We start from the raw sequence: 11,296 nt of genomic DNA, 5'->3' as shown, positions 1-11,296 counted from the left end.
TCTTTTCTTTCTTTCTTTTCTTTTCTTTTCTTTTCTTTTCTTTTTTAAGATAGAATCTTGCCCTGTCACTCAGGCTGGAGTGCAGTGGCACGATCTTGGCTCACAACAGCCTCCACCTCCTGGGTTCAAGCAATTCTCCTGCCTCAGCCTCCCGAGTAGCTGGGACTACAGATGTGAGCCACCATGCCAGGCTAATTTTTGTATTGGTAGTAGAGACAGAGTTTCGCCATGTTGCCCAGGCTGGTCTCAAACTCCTGACCTCAAGTGATCTGCCCACCTTTGGCCTCGAAAAGTGCTGGGATTATAGATGTGAGCCACTGCACCTGGCCTGAGTGAGCATTTTCAATGAGTGAGCCTCCTTCTCTGTCCTGGGGCCAAGACTTTAGGAAGCATCAGGTCCAATTTCTTCTCCTTAAAGAGGAAGAAATCAAGGCCTGGGAGAGCACAGAGCTTGCCGTGGTCGCTCAACCAATGTGTGCCTGAGTCAGGCTGGAGCCCAGGCCCCCTTATCCAGCCCATGGTCTCTTGCCACAACTGGCTCTTCTCAGCTCTCTCTCTCTCTACATCTCTGGCATCTCTGGGCCAGGTCTTTCGCAAGCACTGCTGTGGGCATATCCCCACCTTCACTGTGTCCCTCACCTCTCCAGGGCAGGGATGTGGCTGAGGGGCTAGATGTCCTCTGCTCCCTATCTCCTTCGTTCTCTACCCCAATGTTTAGCCCTGGACTGGCCATGCTGTCCTCTCCATCCACATGTCACCAAATCTGGGAGATTTGGTGGGAGATCAAGACCTCCAAGAGTATATCAGACAGCACCACACTCCCACCCCCAGCCTTCCAAATGTGCCACCTAACATGGGGATTTCTCTATTTAGAGGAGTTATTTGGTGTAATTTCAAGAATGTTGTAATAACTGTTGGTATGTTATCATGAACCTCAGGTTGACATTTTGATCTGGGCAGACTTGGAGACGGGTCCCTGAAGGTAGGAAGGAATGTTCTTGGGCACCTGTCTAACACTGTTTGCACCTTCACATTTTCTCAAAGGACCTCACAGTAGCCACCAGAGGAGTAAGTAAAGATCGTTGATTCATTTCACTGAGGAGGAAACTGATGCACCAATGCCCTGGGCTGTGTCCTGACCCCTGGCCCTCTGCTTCCCAAATAGAACATGGTATGAGCCCACCAGGGGCTTACCCAAGGGCTGAGGAGCAAAGGCCCTGCATTAGTGATGGTGATGTGCAGAGCTCAGGGGCTGTACTTCCTGGGGCTGGGCGAGTCTTGGGCACAGAGGAAAAATCCCCACCTCAGTTCTGGTGAGTGCAGGAAGTTGAGGAATTGGTGGGATTGTGGTGGACTTTCTGTCTGCCCACCTCTCCCACGTCCCTGTCCCTCACCATCCCTCAACACACCCCGCTGCCCCACAAGCCTCAGATTCTCTAGGATCTGAGTCCTTCGGAGAGCCTGGTCAGCACCTCCGGCCTTCCCAGTGCTGCCTGCCTGCCCCTCCCACCTTCAGTGCCGTCTGGCTCCGCCTGCTCCTCCCGCTGCTTCTGCTTGAACTTCATGTTCCCGTAGTGCATGATGGCTCCCGTCAGCTTGTAGACGCCAGCTTTCTCCTCTGAAGTGAAGCCCAGCACGTCAAAGGCACTCTGGGACAGAGCGAGAAGCAAAGAGAGGAGTTGGAGTGGTGGCCCCAGGAGCTCCTGGGGGCCCTTGAACGGCCGCAGCAGCCCCCTCACTCACATCGGTGGCCATGAGCTCCTCGGAGTCATCGATGGAGGCCACAGACACCTCTCCCTGAGACACGAAAGCGTAGTCGTAGGGGTTGTTGGTGACCAGCAGCATGTCTGCACCAGGCAAGGGGCGGGGCAGGGGCAAAGGGGCAGGCGGAGGGCAGGGAAGAGGCAGGGAGAGTTGGGGAAGGGAGGGAGGGGGCAAGGAGGGGTAAGGGATGGGGAGAATGGAGGAGGGGAGGACAGGGAGCAGGGAGAGAAGAGAAGTCAGCAAGGACCAAGAGTGAACCCAGAGGAAGTGAAAGGGTAGAAGAGGGGCCCTGGCAGGGGCTCCAATAACAAGGAGGAGGGAGGGTAGCAGGGGAGTGACACATGGGAGATAGGGAGGCAAATAAAGAGAAGGCAAAAAACAAGCTGAGGGAGGAGTGGAGAGAAGGGTGGAGAAGGAGTGAGGTGTGTGACTGCACAGGGAGGCGAGAGGAGATCCAGGTGATCTTGGGCGGGAAGGGAGACAGAGCTGGCGGAGTGAGCAGAGGGAGGAGGGAAGTGAGCCGCAAGATGGGGGCACAGTGGGGAGCAGGAGGGCCCTGCCCTGCACACAGCTGGCTTTGGGGAGGGCAGCAGGGACAGCAGTGGGTGGGGGGTGGCAGGCAGGCTCACCCAGCAACTCCGGCTTCTTGTTGGACAGAATCTGGTAGAAGATGTGGTAGTTTCTCTCAGCTTTCAGCTGGAAGATCACCCGGGACTTCTCCAGCAGGTCTGAGGTGGGCAGAGGGGAAGAAGGCAGGTGAGGAAGGAAAGAGAGTAGAGCCAGAAGAAGGTGGCCATGGGGGGCAGGGGTTACCCACAGGCGAGAAGATGTGGCTTAAACAAAAAGGATCCTAAAGCCCAGAGGCAAATGCAGACAAAGACAGAAGATGGCAGGAATGATGAGACTGGCCACCAGGCAGGGAGAGAAGGCAGAGGGGGACCTGGAGGGTGGCAGCCTCCCTGCTGGTACTCACAGGTCTCTATGTCCGCAGAAGCCAGCTTTCCAGTGGCCCCAAAGTGGATCCTAATGAATTTCCCCTGGGGGACGAATGGGACAGAGTGAGGGAACTGGTGGGAAGGACAGAATGAAATCCTGGACCTCTATTCAGCCCAGAAGTCCTGGATGGTTCTGGAAATGTAAACAACCTCTTTGGTGTTTCAGTTGAGTATAAGTGAAGCTGGGCAGAGGATGCCACCCTCACACAATGTGCAGGGACCTCCTAGTTGGAACCTCGGCCCAGAGGGGAATGCACATGGAATGCCACCTGCTCGTACCCCTCATATGATCTCACCTAATCCTCCCAGTAATCTGCAGGGTGGATATTAGTCCCCCTGTTTCACAGGTGAAGGAACTAGGGCTCAGAGAGGTGTGAGGACTTGCTGAGCAAGTGGAAAGTCAGGCCTTCGGCTTCAAAGCCTAAGCTGTCTTCCCACCAACATGTGCATGTTGATATCCCAAAGCCAGATACAGTACAGTCAACTGGGTGTGGCAAAACAGCACCCCCTTTTTCTTGTCAAGGATGGATGAGGCCATTGGGAGTGGTCAAAGGCACTCACGAAGCGGGAGGAGTTGTCGTTCCGGACAGTCTTGGCGTTGCCGAAGGCCTCCAGAGCGGGGTTGGCCTGGATGATCTGGTCCTCCAGGGTGCCCTATGAAAGGAGCAGAACCACAAGGGTTCATCCTCCATCCACCTCCAGGCAGTGGTGAGAAGGCAGGGAGGCTGCCTTGGCCCTGAGGAATGGAGGTGGGGGGCCGGGTGAACCTCTGGTGGGTCTGCAACTCCGTAGGATCCTACCCAGACCTCAGGGTGAGTGTCTCCTCTCAGGAAGGTCTTCCACACTGGGCTGACCATCAGAAGCCTAGCTCAGTGTGGCTGTCCCCACCATGTCACAGGTAACTCGGGTCAGCCTGCCCCCCAACCCCTGTTCTGCCGAGCCTGTGGCCCCCATGGCACCTTGTTCGCATTGGCATTGTCCTTCTTGCCACGGTCACCTATGGCTGCAATGCTGGCAAAGTACTGGATGACACGCTTGGTGTTCACAGTCTTCCCCGCCCCGGATTCTCCCCTGGGGGCCACAGGAACCAATCAAAACTCAGAATTCCTACTGTTCTCGATACAGCATGCTTCCCTTCCCAGCCTGGCCATCAGAGCCCAGCACTCGGCAGGATATGCCTGTCATGGTTCATTGCTCTGGCACCCCTCTAATGAGAGCTCAGTGTCCCATGCTCCCTGCAATTCCAGCCTTAAACCTCTCCTCCCAGCTACACCCCAGGCATCAGCCTGTATGCCCCCAGCCCAGTCCCTTCTGTGGGAGGATGGCACTAGCTCACGTGATGAGGATGGACTGGTTCTCCCGATCTGGAAGAAAAAAGAGGAGAAGCAATGGGGTGAGGCCTGAGGGTCTGGGTGGGTGTCCGGGAGGAGGGGCAGAGGCCAGGGGCCACCAGGCTCACCCGTCAGCATGTACTGATAGGCGTTGTCAGAGATGGAGAAGATGTGGGGCGGGGCCTCACTCCTCTTCTTGCCCCTGTAGGCGGCCACCACCTCAGCATTGTACACCGGCAGCCACTTGTAGGGGTTGACGGTGACACAGAAGAGGCCCGAGTAGGTCTGGAGCAGGAGACAAGGCTGGTCATGAGGTTGGTGGGGAGAACCTGGGACAGGCGGTGGTGGCAGCCAGGCAAGTCCCTGTTCACTTCAGCTGGCTCTACTCCTCCTGTGACTGACTAGGGATGGAACGGGGAAGGGGACTTGGGTCCCTTGGGAGAGTCCTCCCCCTTTCCTTGGGAGAGCCTCCCTGGCTTATTTTGGCCTCCATGCGGGACAGGAAGTCTCTGCAGTGTGCAGGAGCCACTCACATATATCATCCAGGCTGCGTAGCGCTCTTTGAGGTTGAAAAGCACTGCGGGCTCGTGCAGGAAGGTCAGCATGGCCATGTCCTCGATCTTATCGAACTTGGGTGGGTTCTGCTGCAACACCTGGTCCTCCTTCACAGTCACCGTCTGGAGGGCGCACATAGGCAGGAGGATGGGTGACCACACTCCCTCCGGGACCCTTGCCAGCATTGCCCACTGACCTCCTCCCAGGACACAGCCTTGCTCCCCTTGCTCTAACCAGTGCCCCAGCCCCTACCCTTTATGTCCCCCGGGACACTTTCCCCAGATAATGTCCCTTCCCACTGTATCTCCCATCCTAGAGACTGTCCTAGGATACCTTTCTCTTGCCTGATGCCCAGACCATCCTGGGGACAGCTGTGCCCATGACCATCCCTCTTCAATCCCTATGTTCCAAGGATCTTGGGGCAGACCTGGAGACTGGCAGCTCTCAGATCTGTGCACACCTTATGCTGACCCCAAGGCTGTCTCCCGCGGGCAGTGCTCTAGGGTATCTGTTGCTCAGGGCAAACCTTCACCCCTGCTGGAAAAGCAGTTCATTCATCTACTCCACACTCCCCATCCATCACTGTTGGTGTGGTTTGATTAGCAGCAGTTTGCCATGCTCTGATGTCACCAGATCCTGCCAATAGGTATTCCAGCATTTTTTATAGTGGAGAAATCCGTGGCTCTAAATGACTAAATGATTTGCCTGCACAGTGACTAGCGGGTGGCAGAGCTGGGATCAGAGTCAAAAGCCCTAGGGGATTGTGGCCTGTTATTCTACACTTTAATGGGTTGTAACATTCAGTCAACAAGTTCATGAGACACAAGCCCTGAGCCACAGCTGGTAACCAGGGGTGATTCTCTTGGCTGGCATGAGCAAACCAGGGACCAGCAGCTTCTGAGTGCCAGTCAAGGATGGAGTGCTCAGCTCAAAAGTTTCTGATCTTTGTGTTCATCTGGGTCTAAGAATTTACTCTTGATCTGGGTGAACAGAATTTAAGAAAGTGGACCCATGGAGGAAACTGAGGCACAGGGAAGAGAGATACACGTACAAGAAGGGGCATCATTTAATGTTGTTTGTGCCCTCTTTATCTACAAGACCCCTCTGAGACAAACACTGAGGTCCTTCTCCCTCAGCATCCTCTCTGGCAAGGGGCACATGGCCCTGGGTGGCACCTGTTGCACCTGCTTAGGTCAATTTGAGAGGGATCAGATTCTGGGCTCCTCAAAGGAGCATGTCCTGGCATCCCCACTGGCCTTGGTTTTTCTCCAGCCCTCTCAGCTCCCACTGCGAGTGGCTCCACCTCTGCATCTTCTTCCCCAGACCTCCTTCCCTTCTGCCCTGGAGCCATGCCCCACTCACCTTCCCATTCTCGGTTTCAGCAGTGACCTTGCCCCCCTCCCGGGACACAATCTTGGCTTTGACAAACTCTTCCTTGTCGTCTGGCACGAAGCACTCAGTGCGAATGTCAAAGGGCCGGGTCTGGGCCTCTAGACGCTCCTTCTCTGACTTGCGGAGGTACTGGGCCGCTGCCCCAAAGTCAGCCATCTGGGCATCAGTCATCTTGGCGCTCCTCTGGGTCAGAGACAGGAGGGCTGTGTTACTCCTGAGGGGGCCCAGGCTCCAGCGAATGACTTTGTCCTCTGCAGCCCCCCTCCCTGCACCCGCTCCTCTCCTCCACCCTGGGAGAGGCACCTGCTATTGCACCCTCTCTGACTCAGGGCTCTGCTTCTCTTGCTCTCTGAGGTGATGCTGGAGGACAATCTCTGTAAGGGGTTTGCCTGGGGTGGCATTGGCTGGAGTTTGCTGAGGGGTGATGCTGAGTGTGTGGGACAGCAGAGCCCTGGTGCAGCAATCTGGCTCTCAGGAGAAGCGTGCCCTGCTCTCTGCAGAGAAAATGGGGGCAGTTCTCACCTGGTTATCCCTTCACGGAGAATCCTGAAGAATCTGAACCGTGGGTGGAGCGAGGAACCACAGAGGTAGCACCGGGCAGAGAGAACAGATGAGGAGAGTGAAGAACAACAGAGGCAGGCCACCCGGGGATGGAGGCAGCCCTGGAGCACAGACAGGCAGGACAGACCAGGGAGTCAGAAAGAGAAAGACGCAGAGGCAGAAAAGAAAGGGCGGCGAGTCAGTAGTAGTGTGAGGGACCGGGTGTGGAAACAGGGTTAGAAGCAGAGAGGCAGGGATGTGAGGACATGTGCCAAGAAGGAAGGGCAAGGGAGAGAGACAAAGAAGCATGATTGTGACAAGTGTCGATGAAGACCAAGAGGCAAGATAAAACCAGGATCAAGGGAAGGAAGCCACCTGAAGGAGGAAGGAAGATGAAAGATGGGGACAACATGTAGGAGACACAGAATGATGCAGAGAAAGAAATGGAGAGTCAGAGAAGAAAAGAGGTTTCTGGGTTTCCTGTGGAACTTCCTTGTGTCAGGGGGAACTTCCCTGGGCCTGGAGATAGGCAGTTTTAACAGAGCCCTTAGGCCTCCAACTGATCTGCACCCCACTCCTGGTGAAGGGGGTCCCTCACGGTGGGGGATCTGTGGACGGGCTTCAGGGTATCCCACCCCAAACCTCCTCTTACCTGGGCCGGAGGAGTCTCTGTCTGTCCTCAAAGCTCCAGTTCCTTTATATCTCATTTCCCCCACCCCCTGTCTAAATTTGGAGTCCTTCCGGAGGGACCCTCCCTCCCACCACTCTTCCCTCCTGGCTCCTCCTCCTTTGATCCTTTGGCTCTGGAGGTGACAGGAGGACAGCAGGGCCCCCAGATTTGCCCATGAAAGGTCTGCTGCCTCAGCCTCTCTGGCTCCATGGCCTTTTTTTAGTCCTTAGGCACATTCCTCCCCTCCAAAGGGCTGATGAGCAGATAGTGGGAAGACAGGACCTTCTCGCACCGCCTCTCCCACCCCACCATGGCCCTTACCTCAGTTATTTTTAACCTGAAGGGTGAATTGAACACATGGGTGAGGGTCACCTTCTCCTGCAGGCCAAATGCCTGTCCTCTCCCTCCCAACCACGGGCTTTTCTCCCCTGTTCCCCAGCCTCTCCTTCCCACTCTGACCTGCCCTCACACAGCCCCAGGCTGGGAGCATCTTCCTGCTCTTGGAACTGGAGTCCCCAGTGCTAGGGGCTAAAAGCTGGAGTATGGTGCCCAGGGAAGGGACCTCCTGTCCACTTCCACGGCTCAGTTTTCTTTTGTCAGGAACTTCTGTCCTGGCCTCAGTCTGCACAAGTGCCATGCCTGGTCTCCTTCTATTCCCCAAGTCTCCAGACAAGTGTTCTCCCGAGGTCTTGAGGCCACCCTGGTTTGGGGACACATCTGGAGTCCCCACCCCTTCCCTGATGCTCCTGATAAAGTGGCCATCATCCAACCTGCTCAAACAATGGAAGGGATTCTCCCCTGCCGCCTCAGGCAGATTTTCACACAGAACCCCGGTTCAGCTCTCTCACGTGTAGACTTGACTGTGTCTGTGCCCATCTTCAGCCACACGTGCAGATTTTTCACACTTACCCACTCATGTTTGCAGATTTCTTTTCTACTTTCTTTTGTGTACACAGATGCACACATTTGCACATCCACATTTGCACACATAGGCTTTTGCCCTCCCCTGCCACTCTCCACTCCTGGGGTGGGGTGGGCAGAAGCAGATGGTGTTAATCCCAGGGCCTGAGGGAGGAGGGGGGTGGGTGGGGGGCTGCCCCCTTCTGCCTCTCCGGGCTGCCAGAGGGTGCAGGTGCCTGGCAGGCCTGGGGATTTACACCAGCTAGTCCCCAGGCTCCGCATTCCATGGGGGTGGGGCTCTGTCTCCTGCCCCCTCCCCAGGCAGAACTTTGGTGCCCCCTTCCAAGCCCTCCAGGGCTAATACTCACATGCCCTTCTTTGTGGGTGTCCTCAAGCACCCCAGGTCCTCAAGGCTTTGCTCCCCATCCTCCAATGCTGCCACCTCTCAGAGGCTGTAGGTGTCAGGGCTTCAGCAGGCTGTTCCTGTTATGACTAAGAGTGGACATTGTGTTCAGGAAACAAAGCCAGACTCCCCTGCTCTGGCTTTCCCCCCACCCTCACACCCAGGAACACTCTCCCAGCCCCCCTCCCACCAGTTTACTGTCACCTCTCAATATAGCTCTAGGGTGTGGAGGTGGGTAGGGAGACAAGGGTCAGCTTCTCTGGGTAGGAGCACTTTCCATTAAGATGTGGCCTCTCCCCAAGCTCCCTAGCTCCCTAGGACGCAGCCGCCCCATTCCTGGGCTCAGAAACACACCTCTCTCTCCAGAGCATTTGGACCTTTTCTCAGTGTCCTTGGAGGGACCTGAGTTGACCCCACATCCCCATCTCCTGCAGGTGCTTATGCCAAATCATTACCCTCAGGGGATGCAGGCCACCTGTCCCCAGCTCTAGGTTACTCGAGGCCCCAGAATTCGAGCCAGGGGGTTAGCCCATGGCCCAGTGCGTCACTGCTTGGTTCCCATAGCTCTGGGGACATGATAAGGAGCTGAGAACACCAGGTCAGTCTGGGTCAGGTCCAGGTGACAAAGACCAGGCTTTGTCCTCAGGGAACCCTGGGCTCTGAGCAGGCCTCACTTGGTATAGGTGGTGGTGGCAGGGCAGCGGGTAGTGGAGATGGGGGGGTTAGTCCCCCGCTCCTATGGAAGGAGGAGGAAGGAAGGTGTTCGCTCAGCCCCAGGCCCTGCCCCTGTCTGCTCTGCTGTACTGTCCTCTCCCTTCCCCAGGCTTCTCTCCCTGGCTCTCACATACTGCTCTCTGTCCTCCCTTAGCTGCCATGAAACAGCTCCTCATTCTGCTGGGAGTCCTGGCGTATGAGGACAGGGATGGAGGCTTTGGCCACAGGTGAGGGTGCCAAGGAGGCAGGGCTGGCCTCCCTGGTACAGGTTGCCTCTCTTCTGCCTGGCTCCCCATTGCATCTGTCTCTATGTCTCACCTTCATTCCCTCTGCCTGCTTCCCCATCTCAGAGTGGGGCCTGCCTCCGATTCTCCCTGACCCATATCTCCGCCCAGCTCAGGGTCTAACATGAGGCTCTGCCTTCTCCAAGCTGGCCTCTTCTCTCACTTTGGGCCTTCACATCTTGCTCCAGGCTCTTCCTCCTCCTCTCTCCAATCTCCTTGCACCTTCCTGACTCTCCTTGCATTTGCAGGTGACCCAGAATTCTTTCTTTCACTCGGGATCAATACCCTCAGCTCTTCAAGCTTCTCCCTCCAAGGCTCCCTCTCCTTTCCTCTCCCCCCGTCCCCCTCAGCACCCCTCCTTCTCCCTGGCTTGACTCTCAGTCCTCTCTCAACCCTGCGGCCTGTGTCCAGTCCCTGGCCATTCTCGAAGGATCCGTATCCCTTGCAGTCTCTCTTGCTCTGGTTGCTTAGGTGCCCTGGGTCTCTCTGCATAGCTCCCTTTTCAAGAGTCCTCTCCTTTGTTTCTAGTTATCTCTTCATTGCTATGGAAGTCTGTTCCTAGCCAGAGGAATGGCCCTAGATATCTTGGCCCAAGCCGATGTCGTGCCACTACCCTCCAGCCTGGGCGGCAGAATGAGTCTCCGTCTCAAAAAAAAAAAAAAAAAAATAGAGCTGGAAAAGAATCCTGGAAATCATGGAGAACTGAATTACCTTGGCCTCTGGGGCTGTGTGGTTCAACTGAGAGGGATAAATGAAAAGGAAGCATCCCTGGTTTGAGGGTGCTCTGTCTGGGTTGGCCTAGGGAGGGAGAATGGAGGCGGCTACAAGGAGAAAGGTGGTGGCGCCTGTGGATCTTTCTGGAGCCTCCTCATTTCCTGTATCTTTTTTCCTTGTCTCTGTTTCCTCTGGCTACCTTGTCCCCTGGTTGCTCAATCTCTTTGTCCACTGCCACCCCCTCAGGCCTTTCCTTGTCCCCTCCCTACCCCCTTTTTCTCCTCTGCTGTCACCTGCTATTGTCCAGTACTGGCTTCTCCTTCTCCGGCATAGGGCCCTTGCCCTGGCTGCCACAGTCAGAGCTCAGAGTTCAGAGCCGGGTACAGAGCAGGAGTGGGCTCTGAGTGGGTGTGTTGGTGGGTTAGGGGAGATCCAGTCCTGGGCTGAACCATGGCTTCCCAGGTTCCCAGTGGGGCTGACAGCCCCAGTGCCTCCCTAGCCCCTGCCCTCTGTGGCCCACAGTCCCAGGCCCACCTAAGCAACCCAGCTGTGGCAGGAACTCCAAAGGGGCTGAACTTGTTTAGTTGGAGGAGACTTACTCCTTCCTCCACCTCCTGACCTTCTGGGGAGCCATCCCTTCCCTCCCTCTCCCTGGAGTCCTGCTCACGCATAACCTTCCCCAGCCTCTCATCTGTCTGCCTCCTCTCAAGATGACTTGCCATAAATGGGCCGAGAGAACCCATCTTCCTGCAAGCTCAGAGGACAAAGGGCTTGGTAATGGGAATTACAATGGGAAGAAATGAATGGGAAGAAGGGAGCACCCTGGACCAAGGGGGCTGGGCCCCGGGAGGAGCTGAGGAGGACCGCAGGTGGGCTGAGACTGTGTTTCTACCAGCTGTGATGGGGAGGGGGTGCACTGGCCTCTGGAGGTGGCTGGAGAGGGTGGTGGCTCTATTTGTAAGGGGATGTGGGCTACAGCTGTGAGTCCTTGTGTACTCTCAGAGACTTGCCTGGGACTGGCATTTAGGCAACCA

At 56.1% G+C, this 11,296-nt stretch overlaps 2 protein-coding genes across 2 annotated transcripts in view; both read right to left on the bottom strand.

Annotated features, from left to right (window-relative positions):
* The window catches only part of LOC113219707 (myosin-7), a 25,299-nt gene extending 24,566 nt beyond the window's left edge, over window positions 1-733 (bottom strand). The window contains exon 1 of the mRNA XM_026446953.1: window positions 707-733. Coding sequence (XP_026302738.1) covers window positions 707-733 — 27 coding nt within the window. The remainder of the gene's footprint in view (window positions 1-706) is intronic.
* A 512-nt stretch (window positions 734-1,245) lies between these two features.
* Window positions 1,246-6,208, bottom strand: LOC113219706 (myosin-6-like). Its single transcript, XM_026446952.1, has 11 exons — window positions 6,008-6,208; window positions 4,624-4,767; window positions 4,219-4,375; window positions 4,096-4,123; window positions 3,719-3,830; window positions 3,321-3,413; window positions 2,738-2,801; window positions 2,394-2,492; window positions 1,744-1,847; window positions 1,511-1,649; window positions 1,246-1,277 (listed from the first exon to the last, which is right to left on the bottom strand). Exons 1-11 carry the CDS (start codon window positions 6,206-6,208, stop codon window positions 1,246-1,248), a joined length of 1,173 nt encoding a protein of 390 aa, XP_026302737.1.
* Window positions 6,209-11,296: the final 5,088 nt, after the last annotated feature.

This window comes from Piliocolobus tephrosceles, chromosome 6 (genome assembly GCF_002776525.5).
Source record: "Piliocolobus tephrosceles isolate RC106 chromosome 6, ASM277652v3, whole genome shotgun sequence".
Taxonomy (NCBI): domain Eukaryota; kingdom Metazoa; phylum Chordata; class Mammalia; order Primates; family Cercopithecidae; genus Piliocolobus; species Piliocolobus tephrosceles.
Note: the sequence above shows the minus strand (reverse complement) of the source record. Positions and strands in the feature narration are given on the sequence as shown.

What these genes read in the sequence shown, in the direction of transcription:
- LOC113219706 (XM_026446952.1), bottom strand. Translation starts at nt 6,208, where the DNA reads ATGACTGATGCCCAGATGGCTGACTTTGGGGCAGCGGCCCAGTACCTC. An exon ending in TTCTGCGGACATAGAGACCT is followed by an intron (nt 2,493 to 2,737) that starts GTGAGTACCAGC and finishes TGCCCACCTCAG; the next exon opens with ACCTGCTGGAGAAGTCCCGG. An exon ending in GGAGCCAGACGGCACTGAAG is followed by an intron (nt 1,278 to 1,510) that starts GTGGGAGGGGCA and finishes TCTGTGCCCAAG; the next exon opens with ACTCGCCCAGCCCCAGGAAG.